The following is a 24,285-nucleotide window of genomic DNA, read 5'->3' as shown; positions in this document are numbered from 1 at the left end:
AAACTTTTAATAGGTGGGGGGGGAGTGTGACCATGATTTTATAGAATATCACAATGGTGAATGCGTCAAGTGTAAAAGCCTCGTCCATTTCATGGGGTGTGCATGCAGTCAGTGGAGGTATAAAGTATAAATCATGCTTCACATGTCTTGCCTTGTTGACATGTTTGTGGTGCTCAAGGGTAAATCCAAGAACATAAGGCCGATCTCAAGTTAGATTTTAAAGCAGAGACGAATCTGAGCTCAGTTCTCCAGGGCCAAAGGAAGTGAAACTGCCATTCATACCACTGATGTCTTTTTTGTTTGAAGGCAGAGAGTATATTCATAAGCATGAGAACTATCCAGTTTTTTTTTCTCTTAGGCACTGATTCAGTGTATCAGAGTGTTTTTATTTGTTTAAAGGAGTAGTTAGTCTAAAAAAATCTTTCTTTCACTCACCTTTTTGTACTTACTTTAGTTTTTTGGTTCCTTGTAGCGATGCACAAAATTTTTGGTTGGCATCGAATATCGTCTTTCATACTAAAGAAGAAAAGGTCTGAAAAAATGAGCTGGAAAAATTGTGTTGTGTTGCACTGTCCAGCAATGTTCATTGCGTACTGAAACAAAATCCGTACCAAAAGTATGGAAATAAAAAGCTTGTCGAATAGCACAAACTGAAAAAATAATAGATTGAATTTACAACTTGCGTTTTAGTGACTTGAATTGCCGTGAATTGTAATTTTAGGTCCTGAAATTTAACACAGCTGTTTATTTCAGATGTAAATATTTCAATTCAAAACACAATTTTATACTTTAATTCCAAATTTCACTTAAAATTATTCAGTTCTGTCATTATTTTAAAATAAGAAATAATTATTAGAAAGCAGTTTTAGTTTTCAGCCAAGTGCATCCAGACTTTTAATTTTGGTGCATCTCTAGTTTTTCCACAATGGTTTTTGATCCTACATTTTCTTGACTCTAACAGGAGCTTCGTTCTCGTGAGGAGGAGCTGACGCGAGCAGCGCTTCAGCAGAAGTCTCATGAAGAGCTGTTGAAGAGGAGGGAGCAGCAGCTGGCGGAGCGGGAGATTAACGTGTTGGAGCGTGAGCTCAACATCCTCATCTTCCAACAAAACAAGGACAAGCCCAATGTTAAGAAACGGAAGGGCAAATTCAAACGCAGCCGCCTCAAGCTCAAAGATGGAAACCGCATCAGCTTACCCTCAGGTTCAGTTTTCTTACAAATCCGTTTTCTTACAAATTGTTGCATAGTGTGAATATCAGATGAATTTATTTCAGTAAATTGGTGAAATAAAGAGTTAATCCTGACACATTCTATTTCAAAAGTAACAGCATTTCATACTGCTCATAATTTACCCTAGGTCAGCAAATAGTCTTGAGCATTCATAGACTGGCCTTTCACACTTTATATTTATAAACCCTGTCCTTTCGTCCTTCTATCGTCCGTTCTTTATTTTCAGCACACAGGTTGCTAACCCCACCTTCTATATTTCAAGTGAAATTTGTTGCAGTTAAAATTGGCAAAATGATAATCCAAGGTTAAGCAAAAAATGAAAGACCCAATTGTTTTGCATCACTTTATTGTTTTTCACTGGAGCATTAAGTGTGATGTAAAAACTTGTTATTGTAAAGTGTTGGAAGAAAATTTGGAAGAAATGTTTACAGTGGTATTAGTAAATACTAATCTTAGGTGTATATATAAAAGATTTTCAGCACAAAATCACAGTTCAGGCCTCTCCAACGATGGACAAGAGACGAAGTCTCAATAGCACAAACTCCAGCCCTCCCAGCAGCCCGACTCTGATCCCTCGCCTCCGTGCTATTCAATGTGAGTACCCACTCTTCTACTCTCTTTACCATTTTTCCATAACTGTATATGTGAGATTTTAATTAACCCTTAATAGCTTGATATGCAAGTTAAAAATAAATATATTTTAACCTTTTAGAATTGAAATTCATTCAAATCTAAGAAATGTTCGAGTATGATTTTTCTGTTGTTGAGTATCGTATTTTATTTAGGTTATGGGATATATAGTAAACATGAATCTAATTAATTTAAAGGTCCAAAAGGTAAGATGAATTTCTGATAGCTTATAAAACAGAAAAACACAACTTGCAAAAAAAAGCAAATAAATATTAGTTGTTACTCCTATCACAAAAGAGCCTGTTTTTTTACCATTGTTGAGTTGTTTAATTTTGGATAATGCAATGTAATTTCTTAAAACTTGATTTTTTATATTTTAACAGTGCTAGTGTGTAAAATTGTTGTGTGCGACCAGTTTTTACTGCAAAATGTTCACCACATGCGCAGATTCGGGAGACATTCACGCAGAATGCATCTCTGCACTTGAAACACGAAACGCAGCACTTTGGACTGGTTTAAAACAGTTGTCATGTCAACTTGCTGCAGTAAACAAAGCCAAGTCCGTAATGCTTTCCCCGCCTTCTCGCTCTTCTTTTTGGCACACCACTGCTCTAGCACTAAAATATCAGCTGTCAATCACTCAGTCAATGGCTTCTGGCTTGGGATGACAGAGAGAGCTACTACCGCGAAAAACTGTAAAGGGCTGAAGATGAGAATGAAGATAACACTCACAGATTTTGTTTTAGAAACCATGGCATCTAAAGTTACAAATAATGACACATCTTACTAGTGATCATGTGCTGAATGTTAATCCACCATCTACACTTTTCGAAGAGTGGATAAAAGACTTCCATTGGCTTCAAGTCCGCTATGAAAAGTCTGTGGGATGGAATTTTCAGGTAACTGTTTGCCACAAGTAGCACGAGAGCTTCTGTTTAATCCTTCATATAATCGGCAGATGCTGTCCACCTTGCAAGTGGCAGCTATATGTCAAATTTAACACCACATACACCATCGCAAACAGGCTTACACTGAGTAAACTAATATCGCTACTCATAAAAAGACCGGTATTGTTATTAACAACGTATGCTTATAATAAGGTACTGTATATGTCAAAAGTATCAGTGAAATATCAGACAGCACCCGTGAAACAGCACAGTTATACTGTTAACAGATTCATTCTTGTCAAGCAGTGCGTGTGTCCGTGTGTCTTTTGGTCACTCAGTTATGTTATAAAAATGTATTTTCTTGTGATAGCGGGATTTCGTTGAGACATATTTTCCTCATGCATGCATATATATATTTTTGCTTGTTAGTTTGATTACTGTTGATTTCAAATGCAATAAATATGTTTGTACAACACTTGTAGTAACGGTGTTATAATTAGTGGGCGCGACTAAATTTTGGCTTATGCGCCTAAATTTTTAATGTTAGGAGCACCGGTGCTACCAAGCAAAAAGGCTAATTTTAAGCCATGTATAATATTTTAAATTGATATTTCTAAATGGATTGATTGTCAATGGCAGCACAGTGGCTCAGCCGGTGGCCTCCGGGTGCTCCGGTTTGCCCCACAGTCCAAAGATATGCACTAAAAGTACATTGGATGAACTAAATTGGCCGTAGCATGTGTGTGAATGTATGGGTGTTTCCCAGTTCTGAGTTGTGGCTTAAAGTACATAGGTTGCGTAAAACATATCCTGGAGTAAATGGCAGTTCATAAATACCTGATAAATAAGGGACCAAGCCAAAGGAAAATGAATAGATAAATAAAGTTGTAAGTATGTGTTTGCTGTTTGTATTTTAATGAAATATTTCATATTTTATCTTTTAATTATAAAAATGCAATGTTAAAGTAGTTTAAACAAGACACTGAAATTAAAGCAAACATCATTTTATAGTCTGTTATCAAAATTGGCCCATATCTGTTTGAAATGTTTCACTTCATTAAAAATATATATACCAAGGAAAGTCTGACTAAATGTAACAAAAAAAAAAAAAAGAAATCCTTGTTGTTTAATAAATTATCATCCAGGTCATTGCCAATGGTTTCTAAATCTTATGTCTGTCACACATTGATCACATATTTTCTTTCCATCAGTGAGCCACAGTGGTGACACTAGCCGAAAGGGCAGTATGTTTGTCTATCACCAGGATGTGGATGTCACAAGCGAGTGTAAACCTCCTAGCGTGTTTAGCAAGAAAGGCAAGGACACTACGGTCCCATAAGCCAAAGTCACCCCAGCTAACTTTCTATTGGTGTGATTCCTGATCACTAATGCTCTGGCTTCATAACATTTATTTTTGATGCCTTTGGGATACAAATGATTGTCATAGCACATTGCTTGATGCTTAATGAAGTTTTGATGGAAATGATTTTTGCCTTTGGGGGTCAAGGACATTTCGGTGGACCTTGAGTTGGTGCTGCAAAATTCTGATTGGTTGCATCTAGGGCTGATTGGTATGGAAAATATAAAATGCTCTTTTTTCTTAGAGCATATAACTGATTAAATATTATAATACTATAATATTTCTACATTTTTACAGTCAATTTAAAAATGTACGTGTAGTATGATTCAAGTAATATCATTTTTATATAAAATTTGTGAAACCCTCTGCTTAAAGTTCCGTTTGAAATGCACCACACGACATTGCAACAGGCTCATTCTGAAAATGTAGCACTATATACATAAATACAGATCACAAATTATGTAGCCAGAAATACGTAGAGCTGCATTTTGTCTTTAAAATGACGCAGAGAGAAGTTGACCTCGATGATAGGGTTTGAGTCCAGTGAAGATAATTTGAAAAGTCAGTAAGACAAAAACAGAAGCCAAAAAATAAAATGAGTAAATAACAAAAATGTGGTCAAACCTGAAAATGTAGTAAAAATCAGGTGAGGGCTTTTCTTTTTTTGGATTGCTTTTTAAAACTGTTGGTTAGGTTTATGCAATTGGGTAGGCAGGTCAATTGGTGCTTTTAAAAACACTACTGGTTGGGTTTAGGGAAGGAGGGGGTTCAGTCGATCAGTCAGTCAGTCAGTCAGTCAGTCGACAGCTGCCTCTGGTGGGTTTGCGCAAAAACAGCTGTCTTTCAGATGAGACTTTAAACCGAGGTTCTGACTCTCTGAGGTCATTAAAATCCTATGGCACTTCTCATAAAGAGTAGGGGTGTAACCCCGGTGTCCTGGCCCTCAATCGGCCCTTATGATCATGGCCTCCCAATCATCCCCATCCACCGAATTGCCTGTATAACAGTTTCTTTTCAGAAATATATATATATATATATATAACGTATATAACGGTATGTTTTCAGAATGAGCCTGGTATTCAGAAATTATATAAAATACAAATAAAAGCTTTTTTACACCATATCCTAACTACAAACAACATGACATGATTCCAACAACAAGCAATTTGTCTGTCTAAACGAGATGCGAAATACATACTAGACATTGAGAAGCACAGAACAGTGCACAATTGGACAGGTTTTGAAAATTCTGAATAAATATTAAACCACTTTAACATTATTAAAAGTACATTCTGTACATGCTTAATTAATGTTTATTTTATTTTTAACTTTTGAGATAAACTATCAGAATGGCAAAAAATTGTATTCAAAATAGTAACGTTTAGGACTGGAAAAAAGCACATAATCAGCACCTGAGGTGCTCATTGTCATAGTAGTTAATGCTGGTGTCACGGGTGGTTCGTACAAAATGGAAAAATACATATATGCATACATAAATGTCTTATACAATGCATAACACTTAGCTAGTAGCCTATTAGAAGCAGCCTATTATTAACAACAAATGTTTTGTTAATAATTTTTTTAAATAATTTTTTATTGCACTGCTTTTTTCTTCCTTTTTTGTATCCAAACATGTCCTTGATGGAAGTGTTTGACCATTGTTTTCATGTCTGGATGCCACACAAAAAATGTCAATCAAAGCAAATCTATTTTTATTAAATTTAAAAAAAAAAATCTGCTACCTGCATTTTGTGTTTTCAAAACACAAACGCACATTCTGTTGGATAGAAGTATTTTGAAAGTGACTCATTATGTGGCCAGTGGTTGTATTACTGTAATTGCAGTGTTTGCTATGATATTTATTTAAAATTGCAATTCTTATAAAGGTGCAAAACATCCTATTCAAATTGATCATCAGTAAAAATAACCCAGCCCTAGTTGCAACAATGGTTTATGATTTAAATAAAATAAGGTAAACCCAATGTTATTTCTGAAGCTTTATTAACTGTTTTCAGAATGATTGTAATGATCTAACTCTAGTGGTGATTCCATCTGTGTGTTGGTGGATGGTGGAGGTTTTCTTAATCCCCTAAAAAAAACTGCTGCTGTGGAGGACTAATAGATTAAATCTCAGTTTGCAGTGTGTTTGAGATCTTGGGATTGTCATTTGGTGGATGTTCCATTAGTACAAGCAATTTTATTTCAAGTTTTGTCAATTTTTATCTCTAGTGACTCTGGATGAGAGCAACAGGACATGGGGACGAAGCACCAATTACAAACCGGAGGAGTTTGAAGATGTCAAGAAAGGGTTTAAGAAGAAGGGTCGCACATGGGGACCAAGCTCTGTGCAAACGAAGGAAAGAGGAAATGGTGCTGAAAGGTTGGGGGATAGTGTTTATTTTTTCTTTTAGACAATGGCTTGTTTATTAGTATTGTATATGCTATATTTCAATTCTTTGGCAAATACATGTAGTTTTACTGTGTTCTTATGAGTTATTAATTGTGTTTGTCACTTGTCATCTTGTCTTTAGAATTCGTCCTCTTTCAGATGGAAGCAGTCCTTGGTCCACCAGTCTATTGAAGTCTCAGAAATCTGTTCCATTAGCTGCATTGTTTGCAGACCAGGGTATGTAAAAAAAGAAGCCCTTCTTCTATTTACTATTTACATGTATTCCGTTTTCATATATCTGTCTTGTCATTTAACTGTATCACAAAAGCCAAGTTCCCAGATACCAACTTCTTGAAATTAAAGGTGCCATAGAAGTCATTGATTCAATATCCTATAATTGTTTGCTGATATTTACATATTAGGTGTGTTTACCTTATTTGGAAATTTGTAATGGTCATATTAATGATTTCTCCTCTGATGCTCAGCAGCTCATACACACACACACACACACACACACAGACACACGGCATGATGTGCTCTGAAATACATGTGCAAAATAATCACTTTAGTTGTCAAAAAAATATTTGTTAAATGATAATCTTTACAACTGATTTGGTAGAGAGTTTTATTTTAGCTAGAAGGAGTGAATGAATGAAGTGAAAATGTGCTCCAAAGTTGTGTAATACTCGACAAAAGGGGTAAAGAGATGTATTTAATGTTGTTTTTTGTGGTATTGATGTATGTGAATACCGAGGCAAGAATATTTATTAATTAATAAATGTTAAAAACACAAAAAATTGTTGTCCTTTTCACTCAGAGCTGAATGATATGACGGTGCATAAGGATGCAATAAACACTTAAATTCAGTACAATATACACCTTAAAATAATCAAATATATAATCAATATATATATCCAATATAAATAATACATTTATAAGCCAACTTTTCTTTATTCCATGGTACACCATCCCTGTTTTCATTACCTGAGAGCCCTATAATGTTGGTCTCATTTTCAAAATAAAAGTCCCACATACATAGTAATTATAATACTAGCCTAGGCCTTTTTTTGTTGTAATCTCATTTGTAAACGTTGCCTACATTAAAATAATATTGCTACAAAAGATTGACGATTTACTACTTGGTAAAAATCTCTTTCCCTGTGGAGAAAATAAATGTTTCTTGAGTTTTTACTATTAGAACCTGTGTGACAAATGTTGTAATGTTGTAGGTTTTTATTTCATGTTTCCAATTTATTCATAGTATTCACAAACCTGTTAATTAGTTCTATTGCGAAATATCTAAAGTGTGCAGAGATTTTTGAACACATTGCTTTGAACACACATCTTTTTGAACACACATAAATTCATACACTTTTTCCACAAACACTTGAAATTAATTTAAATAAATAGTTAAAAGGAATAATAGAAAACATTTACTTAACTTTAAGGTTTAAGTTTTTCATGTTGAGCACAAATTAAGATAATTTCTTGAGAACCTGTAACCACTGATTTCCTTTTTAGGAAAAATATGCTAAGAACTATTATTGTAGTATGTCTTTGACACCATTGTGTGTATAGAAGTATGTAATTAAAGTCTGTGATATTGGTTCCAAAATGGGAAAGCAGATTTAAACTGATCTGCTGATCAACTGACGCACTGGCATTTCCCCCCCTCAGGGACCAATAAAGATGAAGCAGGCTCTGCTGATTCATCCGACAACAAACCAAAGCAACTCAAGTTCCCCAACCAGGTGTATATCGATCTACCTCTGTGGAAAGATGAACCAGGGGAGAACCAGAGTTCAACAGGAGGAGGAGCTGAGAGCCAGGAGGACCCAACCACCTCCACCAGCTCCACCAGCACCACCCCACAGCACACACCCACCAACAGCCTGAAGCGCAGCACCACCCGCCGCCGCACTGACTCTGTTCTCTACGGCTGTGCCTCAATCCTGGCATCTGTCGCATTCGGCTTTGACCTGCGAGAGGTCTGTAAGAACCCTGCCAATGAAGAACCTGAGCCTCGTGAGGAGAAGAAGAAAAAAGAAGGCCTGTTTCAGCGCGCCACTCGCTTCCGCCGCAGCACCAGCCCTCCAGGCGGACGTTCGCGAAAAGATGAGATTTCCACAGCACCCGTAAACCTGCTCGCCATGTCATCCATTTCTGAGTGCAACTCCACCAAGTGCCTCCTGCAGTCAGATTTTGAGGGTCCTGGGTTTAACCTGGTTAACGAGACTGGCATTTCACAGACGCCTCAGAGTAATGGTACTGGTGAAGGACTGCACTTAACACCTGTACAAGAGCTCTCTTCTGGAGCCAACTCTCGACTGAGGAGGAAAAAGTCCAGTCCGGCTGTGTGCCAGAACGGTGAGTAATGGTGAAGAATTGTGCTTAAGGATGTTCATAATTAATGTTGGGGGTAACGTATTCAAGTTACTCAAGTTGCCTAATGCAGTTTTTCTCAGTGGCTTTGGTGCATTTCTCACAGCACTATTTACATTTGCACAACAGTTAATTAATTTCTCAAAATAATTAGTACAAACTGCAATACCTAGTTGATAACCTGCAAAAGCGTGTCACTTGCTCAAAATGGAGTGCTCATTCCTCAAAAGCAAGTATTCAGTGTCGTCAAGATGAAAAGTCCTGACACCATTGTTTATGAACAAGATAGTCAAATGGCTTTGTCATGTTTTCATTATGACAGTTTACTCTGTACATTTCCAATGCAAAAAAAAGCCAGATTTTGGTGACAATTGCTGAAAATGCTCAAAACAGCACTTTATACTATTAGCACAGCCATTTCAAAACAACAGCAAAGTTAGACATCACTGCATTTAGTAAGGTATCTGAGTACAAGACATTGAATATGTATGTGTCACATTTTTACTGGATTTGCTCTTAGCAATTCTATTATATTCACTGCATTGTGCAAAAGAATAAATACACCCTTATTTACAACAAACATAAACCTCCTTTGTATAGAGCTGTACACACCTGTAAACAATATTGCAGTACATACTGGAACTGAACCTACAACATACATAGGTCTGTAAATCATTCACGAAAATGTTCAATATAGAAGACATTTTCAGATTTAAATTTGTTATAAGATTTGCTTGACAGATTTTGACAACTAGTTCAACATTTTTGTATGTAATGACTCAAGTAATGAAATGAGGACTATTAGTTTTATATGGAATGACTATTCAGCATTCACAAGTGTAGTTAATTTTGACTGACATGACTTAAGCAAATGATCAAGTTATAAAACAGCTGAGAGTTGTATGAAAGCAATTGATGCTTGTCCAAACGCATTTGCGATTTGTTGGAAGGAATGAAAAAACTGCTACTATGATTTGCACAAATGACTAATTGTTTTGAAAAATGCATTAACTGTTCTACAAATGTAAATAGTGCTGTGGGAAATGCACCAAAGTGACTGAGAAACACTGTAATATTAATTTTCTAAGTAACAAGTAAAGTAACGCGTTACTTTTCAAAATGAAGTAATAATATTAGAGATACTTAAAAAAAATGGAATGCGAGTTACTTTTAAGTTAATTCGCTTTTAAAAATAACTTGCTGTATTAAAACAAACATAATCACGTACGCAATGCGAAACAGACAGAAAGGAACATGGCAGAGATTTACATTTCTGCAATAGAAATATTCTTATTATTTTGACCACATGGAAGAAAAGGAAAAGTGGATTATCTGAATGAACAGTGACTTTACTTTTTAGGACAAAAAGTACAAAAGTAGCAAATGCGTTGCTTAAAACTCATTAGTCTGTAAATAAAGCATGTAGAGCTATGGGTGAGGAAGTTTCCCGAAGATAACATTACCCTGTTCATTTTTATTTTATTTTGTTTAAGGTAAATGAAGGTTAAACAAATGAAGGTTGTTAGTTTCAGAGCTCCTTTATTTAAAAAAAAAAAAAAGGAAGAAAAAACTGCAAGTTCTGAAAGGATCAAGCCTCAGCCAGGTCAGAAAAAAATAATGCAAAACTTACCTTTACTTACGCATTACTAGCTATAAAAGTAACTAAGAAAAAAAAAAACTAGTTTATTGGGGAGTAACTCAATATTTTAATTCATTACTTTCTAAAGTAACTTTCCCCAACTCTGGTCATAATATTTAGGATGATTTCTGGTGACTTGTTTAAAAAAAAATTGTGATCTTTAAATGAATTGCGTCATAGCATTAGACAGTTTGAAAATGACATTTTAGTTTTCAAAGTAGTATTATTTGTATGGTTTTTATAAGGTAATCTAAATATAGATAGCAAGTGTAAAATAATATTTGCAATTAAATCCTGAAAATCCACTTATATTGATACTAATATTGATAAACATGTATAGATTCACATAGTAATTGCCTTTGTTGGCATTAGCATGGGCCGATATAAGATTCTAACCATTAAAAATTAAAAAGAAACATTAAAAATATTTTGGAGCAGTAAACATGTCAGGCTTAATAATTCAAATCAATCTTTGACTATTGCTTTCTTTGTAACTTTCAAAAACAGATTTCTTTACAATGTTAAATGGCATCTTTGGATATCTTTTTTGCTGGAGATAGTTGTCCTATATAAAAACTATATAAAAAAAAAGGAAAAATAAATCTGCAAACACCTTTAAATGGTATAGCAGAAAATTTTGGTGGTTTTAAAACCTTAACTTTTCCAAACTGCGATATACCTTGCAATGGTTATCGACCCATGCCTAGTTGACATGTTTAATGTTTAAATCATTAATTTTAATATTATTAAATCATTTTAAAACACTCTCCCTTTTCATTCTGAACATATTGTATATTTGCTATCTAAATTTACTTAGCATTCCGACTATGGATTTTTCCCAGTGATTATATATTTTTTTTTAATAAATGGAAAATAATGTAAGCATAAATGCAGAATTATAGCCAATATTTCAATCCAGATGTTTCTTTTTCGTACCAACATCAATATATATTTCAAAACTTGTCATTTTTTTGTCCAATAGAATGCCAAAAAAGGTACAACACTTTGAAAATTGTATCTAAAATCTAGATTATTTATACTGTATGGTGCAATGTTGTGAGATTTACATTTACTTGTGGCATTTTTATTTTTTAGATTTTATCAGTGTTTTATATGAAGGTTTAAAATATCTAGCTATCTCTCTATCTATTTATCTATCTGTAGGGCGGTAGGTAGATGGGTAGGTAGATAGATGACATATCACTGTACCCTTTCATTACTGCATTAAACTGATTTTGAAGTTCTCAATTGTTGTTTACTGACTTCTCATTTTGCTTTAGTCAATGGAAGCAGCAACTCTCCAGTCAGTCTAGCTGATTCTTCTACCACTTCTACAAAGAAGAAGGCTGACAAAGAGCCTCCTCAAGACAAGCAGACCTCTGGGGAATCAGTATCTCGACCCAGACCGCTTTCCCTCAGAGGCAAATCTCATTCCTGGAGTCTTCTGAAGAGTCGCAATAAGAGCTATTCTCTGGGACACTACTCTGGGGAGAAGAGTGTCCAAAACCTGGACATGCTGCTCCCTGCTGAGGTCAAAACCGGCTGCTCATTACTGGACATGGACACAGAGGGTCAAAAACGAGACTGCACCGTTCCCCTCTGCCGAATACAGAGCACACCAAGTCGGGGGTCTGTATTCGAACTGGAGAAACAGTTTTTATCCTGAAATAAGCTGCATCTGGAACACAATCCTGTATTTGTTTAGAGTCTGCCTGTTCAACGTAACATTTGTTTTTGTTTTTGTCCACGATTTAAGGGATAGTTCACCCAAAAATGAAAACTGCTGTTAATTTGCTTACTTCAGACATTTCGGATGCTGTTAGTGTTAGTTGAATTAATTTTGTTTCACCTGTATGTTTTTTTGGACTCTCGAAGTGCAGGTAGCCATTGACTTGAAAGTGTGATCAAGAACAAGAAATTCTGCTGAAAGTCTTCTTTAATGTTTCACTGAAGGAAAAGCTACATCCTGGATGACCTGAGGGTGAGTCAATTAACAACAAAAACATTTTAGGTAAACTTTTCCCTTAACATCATGGCCTTTGATCAATATTTGAGCCATTGCTGCTGGATATATTCTGTGGTATTTTTATTTATACGCTGTTTACCATGAGATGTAATTTAATATGAAGTGACGTATATGAAGCGAATGAATCGAACATTCCACTGAACTTACAGTCGAGGTTTGCAGTTTTTACAAAGTGACTTGATTTGTACACATTTACACAACGATCAACAATATTCTGTTAGAAACTACTGATCTTGAAAGTGTTTGTGTTTTTGTCATTTGATCTTGTATCATGTAATGTCATATGAAAGGCATAAACAGGGCCCACAGTGTTTGTATATGAATATTAATCAATGTAGAAATGAAGTGGCATAGATAATGTGACTGACCAAACTTACAGAGCTTATGTCTGCAACACAGTGTGTTCATGAATTAACACAGTTTCCCTAAACTTCTACTAATAGATTGCATCCATTTTTGTGTGGAATTTCTTTTAATTGATCCCTGAACGTTGCTGAAATATAGATGTTTGTTGTACTGCCAAATAATGATAAATGAATCGGCTATATTGATAGTGTCTATCAATATTGCCATTATATAATGAATCATTCCAGGCCACTCAAAGCCTAATATTTGATGTAAATCCACTCTAAATCAAGTACCAGAATGCTAGATTTATGCATATAGGTTTACTAAATAGGTTTATATAATTATATAATTTTATCAGGAGTCATTGCACCTTCCTTGAAATGTACTTTTGTTATATAGTTCAGTATCTTGCTTTTTTGTTTTGTTTTTCTGTCACATTTTGTCATAGTACTGTTTTATATATATATATATATATATATATATATATATATATATATATATATATATATATATATATATATATATATATATAAGATGTGATTCAGAACACATGGTTATTTTGTGATCGTGGGGTGTCAAATGGAAGAATACTGTAACTCTTGGTTTGTCGGAAAAGTTGAAGAAAACTTTCATACAGTATTGAAAAGCTTTTCTTTTTTATGGTAGGGACTAGAATTATTTACTGTAACTATTCAGAGTCATTTTGCTGTCTGTTTAAATACACCTATTATGTGTTGTTGTTCCTTCAAAATATGTTTTGTAGCACTGGAATTTGAGTCACATAATGATGGTTACAGTGCATCCAGGAAAGTATTCAAAGCGCTTCACTTTTTACACACATTTTTTTATGTTATAGTCTTATTTTAAAATGGATTAAATTTATTTATTTCCACGAAATTCTACACACAATAATCCATAATGACAATGTAAAAAAAAGATTTTTTTTAAATTGTTGCAAATTTGCTAAAAATAAAAAACCTTAAAAATCACATACACATTAGGGTTGGGCTGATAGATGATGCTATCGTCCATCGCTGATGGCCTACAGACACCACGATGCTGAGCCAGCATCGCGATCCTCCGCCCTGCCCCCTTGCAAATCCGCTTGCGAAAAATACACACTTAGGCCCCATTTACACTAACAGGTCTTAGTTTTGAAATGGCATTTTAGACTGAAAGCGATTCACATCCACTCTGGCGTTTCATCTAGCATTTCTGAGCAGCCCTCCCTCTTCCACACTACCACTGAAAACGCACATCACGTGAACACACTTACACACAGGCACAGACACACACACACACTGTCATGCGCTCGATTCAGTGGGTCCAGGCAGTCAGCGGGTCAGTAGACTGGTTATGTATATAATATTATATAATTATGTGTGTAACTACTTTATTAATTTATAATTTGGTTGTGGGTAAAACAAAGACCATGCGGTTCAGGTAGTTAAAATGGTAGGCTACAAATAATTAATTCGTTATGAATTAATTAATTATTCATACTTAATTCACCGCCCCCCTATGACGACGATGTCATCGTCCATCGTGATGTTTCATATTAGACATCGCCCAACCCTAATAACATAAGTATTCACAGCATTTGCCGTGAAGCTTTAAATTGAGCTCAGGTACATTCTGTTTCCACTGATCATTCTTGAGATGTTTCAGCAGCAGGAACTGGAAGACTAGTCAGGATAGAGGAAAAGATGACTGCAGCAATATACAGAGACATCTTAAATGAAAGTGCTCTTAATCTCAGACGGGAGCAACGGTTCATCTTCCGAACCGGCTTCACAACAACTCGGTGAATGTCCTTGAGTGGCCCAGCCAGAGCCCAGATCTAAATCCTATTAACCATTTCTGAAGAGATCTGAAAATGGCTGTACACCGTCACTTCCCATTCAACCTGATAGAGCTTGAGAGGTACTGCAAAGAGGAATGGGCAAAAATTCCCAAAAACAAGTGTGCCAAGCTTGTGACATCATATTAAAAAAGAGGCTGTAATTGCTGCCAAAGGTGCATCAACATAGTATTGAGCAAAGGCTGTGAAAACTTATGTACGTGTGATTTTTCAGATTAATAAATTTGCAACAATTAAAAAAAAAACTTTTTTCACATTGTCATTATGGGGGTATTGTGTATAATTCTGAGGAAATAAATTAATTTAATCCATTTTGGAATGAGGCTGTAACATAAAAAAATGTGGAAAAAGTGAAGTGTTATGAATACTTTCCGGATGCACTGTATATTAATAATGTTATGATTAGTATAGACAGCTGCATATTAGGATGAATACGAACAAAGGACTCGAGAGACATTGTGGTGCCTCTTTTTTATGTCTTGCAATGATTATTACATTCATAATGAAGTAACGATACTATGTTGCCTGTTTTTGAGGAATTGATCTGGTGTTTTTGACTAAGCACAATCATTTCTCCTGTTGTCGGAGATTGGTAGAGATTAAACCTTCGAAGCAGTTTTTATTTCCCAGATGTGAAAATCTTTTCACAGAGTTGAAAGGAGTTGGGAATTAAGCAACAGAAGATTGACGTTTTCGCCAAAGTTGAAGTCTTGGATTGTGAAATGGTTTTGAAAGATTGTTACATATACTGTATGGTACACATGCACTGCAAATAGTTTTACAGGTCTTGCTTTTTAGTGTCTGCACAGTGTACGTTGTGTTTTCGTTTTTTTTAAATCCAGTGTTTTACCCATGTGACCAGTTTAATGTTTAAAGCTGTTCTGTTCAGATGTAAACTGGTTATTTGCTCCAGGAGGGCTCAAAGAAAAAAAAAAGGGCTGAGCCCAGAAAACATCTCATTTATATCAAATTCTACTATTTTACTGTACACAAGTGACCAATAAAACATTTATACAACATTCATGCATATTTACTTTTATTTTCTGTAGCCATTTCATTGTGCTCCAACATCGTGTATCATAATGTTCAGCTACTACTTCCTGGTGTGCAGTTTTCAGGCTTAAACAAAGTGCATTTATTTGTTTTCAAGTCATTAGCCTTAAAGCTGAAGTGTGTATGATTGTGTTTGATAAAATACTTTCTTCTATAGCCTAACTCACTAATAAATAACTTAAAGTAAAACATTTGTTGAGACGCCTGAGAATATCTACAATACTATTGGCTAAAACCAGTGGTGTGAGTTTCAGATGACATTGTTTGTCCAACCACTGAACCCATGTGCAAACAGTCATTATTTTTGCTTTTCCCTTTTATGCTGAAAATAAATTACACTCTAACCTTGCAGTAAGCCTGGCCTTTGTGAAAATTGCCGACATTTCACTGGGCAGTGTGTATGTGAGTAATTTTCACATTGAACAAAGATCAATTTCAGTTTTTCTTTGTTTTTCTTTTATTCTTTATAGGTTGCAGGCTAACACTCTGAAAATAAAGGTCCTTAAATGACAGTGATGGTTCTGTTAACCAAAAACCTTTGTATTCTACAAATGTTTTTGGTTATCGATCACATTCTTAACATAACATTATGAAAAAACTGTTCCTTTAATAATGATCGTTTGGTCGCTGCAAAAAATAAATATGTATTTTGAACATAGATATTTACATTAGATGTCGCCTACGCTTTTGTTGCCTATTGGAAGGAATGCGTCAATAGAGCCGCCATTTTAGTACAGGGTAGCACTCCTTTGAAATTAATGTGAGACCAAAGTGCAGTTATGAACGACTCGTTCAATTAGCCAAAAATATTACAAGTTTCTGGCATCAGCATCTTGTTTTCATATTTAATTTACATTGTTTGCTTATTCTATTCACCAAAACTAGTATAAGCCTTGTATTTAGTGTGAGTTGGTGCTACTTTGCCTTATGGTCAGTGCAGTAAGAGGCTGTATTATCATCAATAAGGTAACTTGTTTCGTAACATACAAAAACTTTAATAAAGAAATATTACCTATGAAATGTTCTGCCTTCATGCTTTGTTTGCTTACTACACTCGTAGGCAGTCCAGCATTTTCACATTGGCTTTGCGGTTGACTAGTGCGCTTGAATGACATTTGTCCTGGGAGCACTGTACAAATGTGGCGGCACTATTGCTCAGAGTCTGTCTGCGATATCTAGTGTATGTTTCTATGTATTTTGAAGAGTGAATATTGTGCATTGTATTGTTTAACTACTGACTGGTGTTCAGTTTCTAAATGACTATTAGTTCATACTGTTTTTAACCAGTCATTAGCCTGAAACGTGTTTTTATTTTTACATTAATTAGCCTAATTTGATACTAAATAAGACAAACAAGTCATTCATTCATTTCCTACAGCATTCTTTTGAAATTCCTTTGACTCTTTGCACACTACTATTGGCTCAAACCAGTGGTGTGAGCTGAGTTTGTCCAACCACTGAAAGGAAATCAGTGTGTAAACACTCATTATTTTTGCCATTCCCTTTTATGGCCTAGAAATTACACACTTCAGCTTTAAATGTAACCTAAAGGCAAGGCCAGGTTTGTAGTAAACATGACGTTAGTGAACATTTTCAGACATTCTTCAAGGTAGTGTGTGTGCGTAGAGTCATTTTCAGTCAAACAGAGGTCCTGAGGCAACCTTACCCTGTAGGAAAAATAAAACAGAAGTGTTAGAATTGAAATAACAGGAATCCTCTAAAACCTACAAGTGGAGAAAAAAATTCTTAAGAGTGAAACTCTTAGCAAGGAAGACAATCGTAATTTATTCTAAGGCTGTAGGAACTTGATCTGAGTGCGTCTCAAGGGTGCAATCTCCATCTCAAATGACAAGTAGCGTGTCTGTGCTCACTTTGTCTACTTTTTGTCTACCAAGCATCAATGCCCAGAAGGCAGCTTTGGAGAAAGCACAAAGGTGGAAACTTGTCATGGACACCATCACTGATCTCAGGTGTTCCCCTTAACTAAAGAAACCATATAATGTGTTACGTAACGCTTACCTGTGGGAGCCACTATAAACCCTCAGTGAGTGGTGATGCAGGTCCTGGGACTCCGCGAGCTTATGCGGCCCGAGCGAGGAGTAACAGACAGAGCCTGAAGGCAGTAGGTGGTTTTCGGACGGAGGCCCTCAATTACAAGTTCCTTGGAGCAACTGTCTGTTTCATGAACTTCCTGTTAGGGGAAAGATAGTTTTAGTGAAGTTCAGATGTTTGGAGTCATTTATAAAACATTGACTAAATGAAGCTAAAATATCTTCAATCTTCTTTATCTGCACAGCTTCCCATTCAGATCAGTTGTTACAAATAAGTAACGTTTAAAAAGCAGCAAATGAACTATTACAAAAACCCAATCATTTGCTCTCTTTTTAAGTTTGAAAGGTAAAGCTGTATGAGTCGTGTCTGTGAAGCATAGAATGGTTTTAAATAGATATTTTGAATACTGATGGCAGCTAACGCATTTTGATGATCATGCACTTCCATACAGAACAACAGTTGGTTTGCAGAAGTAAAAACAAAAAACTTCTATTCATTTTCTTAATAGGAACATCAATTTTTAACTAGAAAAATAACTTTGGTGACAGACCTGTTGTAAGCTCCAAGTTTATATGCTTTTGTTTTTTTTATGTCTGCATTTATCAACCGTTTAACTGCCCTACCAAGAACAAAGCAAAAAAATATTTTCTTAACTCTTAATGTCGCTAGTTAACACACTCAATTTATTTATTTTTTGTCAACACATCCCATCATTTCTAAAATATCAACCTCTTAAAATGGTTTATTTAGTGCTCAGCATATATAAGTGCACCCCTTACAAATCTTTTAAATTCATATTTTTAATAGAAAGCTCTACAATAATATATTTGTACACATGCATTAGATTAGTCGGTACTGAGGCCAAATCTGGAGCTTAACTCACAAAATAAGTTGTAATTTTATAAAATAAGTTATGGAAAAATATTCAATACAAAATTAAAAGGGGAAAAATCAAGAAAAGCAAACAAATAAAAAAAATAGTTGAAACTTTGTAAGTTTTTGCAATATTTTTTCTTGAATTTAAATGTATTATCTTTCAGTTTCTAAATATGTTTGGTGACTAAAATATTATTTTAATAAATATATCCGTTTAATAAATCTGTTTTGTTTAAATGCACCAAAATAAATTGCCTATATTCACTGAGAAATGAATAAAAATACTCATTAATACTCATAAATGGGGTGTACTCAATTATGCTGAACACAATGTCAGTTTATAGTGAAAGTACCAAGATTAATAGATATACTATGAAAATCAGAAAATATATAGTGTAAGAACAATTTATTTAAAAACAATCAAAAAACATATCTTTAAAGTGGAATTTGTGCTGAAAAACTACATTACCCATGATACTGTGCACAGATTTTACCAAAGAACAGCAAAGACATATTATAGCAAATTACATAACTGAATCGTTCCCCTTATAAGCTCTCAAAATACATGTTAAGTTTTTTTAGATGCAATTAAATTGTTATTACTACTATCTGTAGTTTTTAGAGGGTTTGGACATTACTTCAAATCTAAGTTCCTGATGTTGTCGCTGATTGGTTAATTTTATGGCTCATGATACTACATTAAATCTTTAATAAAATTAAATGTGAAAATGTATCTTGATTGAACCAGTGCTGCTCAAAAGAGGGGCATTTTCCTTAATTTTGGCTTTACCAAAACTTACTTACTTACTTACTTTGAAAGAAAGACACTTAAAATATTTAATATCTTCCACATAAGAAAGAGTTTTTAAATAACCTGAGGGTAAGTCTAACAGTAGCATAGTATCTTTTTAAATTCATTCATTCTCCTTCAGCTTAGTTCTTTATTAATCGGGGGTCACCACAGCAAAATAAACCACTAACTTATAAATGTTTTACACAGCAGATGCCCTTTCAGCTGCAACCCAGTACTGGTAAACACCCATACACACTTGCATTCACAGACACACTATGGCCAGTTTAACTTATTTAGTTCACCTATAGTGCATTTCTTTGGACTGTGTGGGGAAACCGGAGCACCCAGAGGAAACCCACACAAACACAGGGAGAACAAGCAAACTCCACACAGAAACACTAACTGATCCAGCCGGAGCTCCAAGTAGCATCCTTCTTGCTGTTAGGTGACAGTGCTAACCACTGAGACACCGTGTCACCCTATCTTTATAAAGGTAATATTTAATCATTAGTTTTGGCGCTTAAATCTGATTGGCCAAGCGGCAATCCAGAAACTCTTCTTACATCGACTCTGGCCTTTATGCAAATGTAGAGAGCAAAACAACTGCTAAAAATAGGCTGCGTCATTTATAAACGTGTTTGTTTACTGAATTAAAACCTTTCATAATATATCTTTGTTTGTGCTTGTGTATTATTTCTTACCTCTTCTACGTCATTGTGCATCAGAAATATTCTGAAGGTGAGTTTGTGCAGTTTTGTCACTCGTATCCTGTTGCCGTTGTGTCCTCTCAGTGGAGTTCTCGGAGGTTTGATCTGAACTTTAATGGTCTGTCCTCCTGCCACAGTAACCTTTATCTGCGGTGGGCTGAAGTTGGCTGTAATTCAGAGGAAGTTATGTGGTGATAAGTTCCACAGGAAAAAAAAATCATGTTTAAATGTTATGCCATCACAAAGTGCACTGTGCAATCTTCCTCTTTGACTGGCACCAGAATAAATCCAAATATGGTACATTATAGAAGATAATTTGTTTATGTCAACAAATCTTTTAGCAACCGATTATAATCAGCATTGTAAAACAGATTTAGTGTAAGGCATGAACATATTTAGGGGTGTGCAATACTGACAGAAAATGTTCTTAGTTTTTGTTGTATTGGCGTATTGACTAGTTTAGGCCTGTTGTGAATAAATAGATTTGAGTTGTCAGACTCTTGCAAGGATAGCAAAAATAAAATCTTACTTGTGCTATACTCACCCCCAAGTGGTTCCAAACATTTATGAGAAAAAAATATATTTCGAAGAAAGCTGAAAAACTGTACCCACTGACTGCCATAGTAGAAAAAAACGATGGAAGTCAATGGTTACAGGTTTCCAACATGTTCAAATGATCTTTTTTGTGTTCAACAGAAGAAAAAAGTAAAGGGTGATTAAATTATGAAAGAATTTTCCCTTTTGGGTGAACCATCTGTTTATTGAATGATTCGTTGAATCATTAAAGGAATACTTCATCCAAAAATGAGCATTTCTTCATCAGTTACTCACTGAAGTATTTCCAAACTTTTAAGAAGTTGAGCATTATCGTCATTCTGCTACATTTGTGAACATACAGTGAAATGAAATGCCATGTCTCACACAACCACAGTGCTACATAAATAAACATAAATATGAAGGCAAAACTGGAGGTGAGAGCCATTTTTAATACCTATACATAGCTAACTTACTGGAGTGTCAATCCATAATACTATTCATATAATTAGATAATTAGTTGAAAATACACATACCCTAAGATAGAATTTACAAGCAATGTATCTAATACTGCACAATATTGAGCATGATATTGTGTAAAAGAGGTATTTAAGGTTAAAAAGCAAGTAGTGCATATAAATTGTGGTGTTTTCCAAGTAAACAAATGTTTTTATTCTTATTTTAAGTTCTTATACATGGAGTTTAAGAAAGTGTCTGGTACATAAAGAAAGAAGAGTGCTTTCTTTCGGTGAAGACAAAACAAGTTATTCGGTAGAATGAAAGCAGCACCCAATTCACCTGTCTTTGGACTGTGGGGTAAACCGGAGCGCTATGGCGACCCCAGATTTATATTATATTATATTATATTATATTATATTATATTATATTATATTATATTATATTATATTATATTATATTATATTATATTATATTATATTATATTATATTATATTAAAAGCTGCCTAGAGAAGCTAAATATAAATGTAATAAAAATGATTAAATACATAAGGAACTATATTTATATATGCATGTTTGATACATGATAGTTAATCTATAATTTTTTATTATATCTTATCTTTGCTGATATTCAATACATTTATTTTTATATTATGTTGTTATATTATATACGTCTGCTATTAAGAAAACTAATGATGATCATATAATTTGCAACAACAAAGTATTAAACTTATAAACTTAAAAAAATATTTAAATATTTAGTATGTTTCAGTAATTATATATATATTAGTAAATAGATTTTGTAATAGTTTTTTTAAGTAATACAACTAGCAATGACTAAGTTTCATCAGTTACTCACTGAAGTATTTCTAAACTTTGATAAAGTTCAAGTTGAGCGTTATTGTCATTATGCTACATGTGTGGACATACAGTGGAATGAAATGCAATGTCTCGCACAACCACAGTGCTACATAAATTAACATAAACATAAATATGAAGGCAAAACTGGACACAAAAGCCATTTATTATTACCTAAACTTACTGGAGTGGTAATCCAGTTATCTATATACTGTAGTTAGCTGACTATGCACAAAACCTACTGTACGACAGACTATACAAGTGTGTAATACTAAGCAAGATATTGTGCAAAAGATTTATTTAAGCAAGTAAAAGCAAGTAATGTGTATGCTTTGTAGTGCATTCTCAAGTAAACAATTGTTTTTATTATTACGTCCAAGTAATATGGAGTTTGAGAAAGTGTGAGGTGCATATACTGTAGAGAGAAGAGTGTGCATTCTTTTGTTGAACACAAAACAAGATAATCTGAAGAATGTTGGGAAAAACCAGCCATTGACATCCATAATCGAAACAACAAAAACAAAAAGTCAATATCTGTTTTTTTGCAACATTCTTTAGAGGAAAGAAACTCAAACAAGATTATGGAAAGTAAGTAAATTATAGTAGAAGTTTAATTTTTGGCTGAATCATCTCTTTAACTCAAACGATTTGTTTTTGTTGAATGTAAGAAATTATTTAATCAACAAATACAGTATTATATACTATAAATATTGCACACCTCTCACTGCTTGTTGATGCATTAACTAACAGCAGTGTGTCTACATTTAGTAATCGAATATTAATTAATAAAACCTGCACATTTTTAATGTTAACAGGCATTAAGCAATGTCACTTTTGAAAGTAAATTTTCATATTGTAATTGTGAAGACTAATATTTGTTATGCTTTATACTTATTTACATTGTGCAAATGAACTAACAAGTGTTACACAATTATAAGCGTTTCTAAAGGAACTCACTTTCCCACTGAGGGTAGAACCTGTGGCTGATGGCCCATGAAGAGAAGCCCTCAGGGGAGAGCGAGCGGACCCTGGCGTAGTACCATTCTCTGGGGTCCGATGTCTCCTGCGTCAGGTCACACTGTAGCGTCCGGATGCCCTGACAATGTTTGGAATTGCTCCACTCTTTGTCTCCATGTCTAAAATGAAGGTGAGGGATATGCATGAACATTTTGAGAATTCATCAAGTCATTTCTCATCGCGTAGGGTTGAGAGACGCAGGCTTACATTTTATGCTGAACAAAATATTTCAAGTTTTTGGAAGCTTTGTGCTGATGTTTCCAATGTAAGACATTTCGGAAGTCCAAAGATTGAAACTGTACTTCGGTTGGAGCCATTTCTTCCTGCTGAGTGGGGCTACCTGGAAGAGAGTAGAAATGCAGCTTTTCATTGAAATGCAGCAGATGGTTTGTTGTTTAAGCTCTTCTGAATGAGGGTTTTTGCAGCAGTGCCATTGAAGTTTTTCCAAAGAATCTTTCAGAGCATTTCTCCTCAGTGAACAATATTTAAAGAGCATTTTCTAATATAAATTATACTTTAAAAAGCATTATGGTTTGTAAACATTTTAAAAGCATGCAGGCTATAAGCAAAAAAGCTTGATTTGAAGCTAAATAAGCGTAAAATTTGTTTTAAATTGTATAAAATTGTATTGTATTGCATCGATTCAAATTTAAAAGTTTTGCATCTATTACCATCTTTCAAAATCAAAATTCAGTGCAAGTGACAAGCTGGTAAACTTACATTCTGCCCAACACAGAAGGGAAATCGCAAAAACGATGTCCAGGCATTGATGACCGGTCAAGGTGAGCATGTTAAAAGGCATTATTGTGGTTCGGCTCTGACACCTTTAAACCATGCCACTTCTGCTTTTGGCACGTCATGGAATTTCCTCTTTTGTACGTAGTAGACCATAATTGTACGTACTTTGTCATTTGTATTTTACTGGACTAAAAAAAATAATCAGATGTGTTTTGTATTTAAAAGTGCTTGAATACTAAATCAAATGTTGCTTTAAATCAATGATCTCAAACTCAATTCCTGGAGGGCCGCAGCTCTGCATAGTTTAGCCTTAACCAGCTCCATCTCACACCTGCTTAATAGTCTCTATTAATCTAGAACACCTTGATTATTTAGATCAGCTGTGTTTGATTAGAGTTGGAGCAAATCTGTGCAGAGCTGCGGCTCTCCAGGTGTCCAGTTTGAGATCT

General features: G+C 34.7%; 2 protein-coding genes across 4 annotated transcripts in view; one reads left to right on the top strand and one right to left on the bottom strand.

Annotated features, from left to right (window-relative positions):
- Positions 1 to 12,915, top strand: part of map3k21 (mitogen-activated protein kinase kinase kinase 21) — a 32,147-nt gene extending 19,232 nt beyond the window's left edge. The window contains exons 5-11 of one of the 3 annotated variants that reach the window (XM_087279262.1): positions 962 to 1,202; positions 1,702 to 1,824; positions 6,337 to 6,487; positions 6,639 to 6,733; positions 8,174 to 8,863; positions 11,798 to 12,146; positions 12,398 to 12,915. In XM_087279262.1, the coding sequence (XP_087135388.1) occupies positions 962 to 1,202; positions 1,702 to 1,824; positions 6,337 to 6,487; positions 6,639 to 6,733; positions 8,174 to 8,863; positions 11,798 to 12,146; positions 12,398 to 12,401 (1,653 nt within the window). In that variant the 3' untranslated portion in view covers positions 12,402 to 12,915. Of the gene's footprint in view, positions 1 to 961; positions 1,203 to 1,701; positions 1,825 to 3,958; positions 4,064 to 6,336; positions 6,488 to 6,638; positions 6,734 to 8,173; positions 8,864 to 11,797; positions 12,243 to 12,397 lie in introns of those variants that run through there. The other 2 variants (XM_087279260.1, XM_087279261.1) reach the window with 2 other exon arrangements.
- A 3,350-nt stretch (positions 12,916 to 16,265) lies between these two features.
- il22ra2 (interleukin 22 receptor, alpha 2) lies at positions 16,266 to 23,900 on the bottom strand. Its single transcript, NM_001045279.1, is given in 6 exon segments — positions 16,266 to 17,472; positions 17,825 to 17,996; positions 20,228 to 20,400; positions 23,039 to 23,217; positions 23,306 to 23,438; positions 23,819 to 23,900. Coding segments are annotated over 5 exon segments (717 nt in total). The 3' UTR covers positions 16,266 to 17,472; positions 17,825 to 17,846.
- Positions 23,901 to 24,285: the final 385 nt, after the last annotated feature.

Source organism: Danio rerio, chromosome 13 (assembly GCF_052040795.2).
Source record: "Danio rerio strain M-AB ecotype USA chromosome 13, GRCz13ab, whole genome shotgun sequence".
NCBI lineage: Eukaryota > Metazoa > Chordata > Actinopteri > Cypriniformes > Danionidae > Danio > Danio rerio.
The sequence above is the reverse complement of the archived record's forward strand: the minus strand, read 5'-3'. Positions and strand labels throughout refer to the sequence as shown.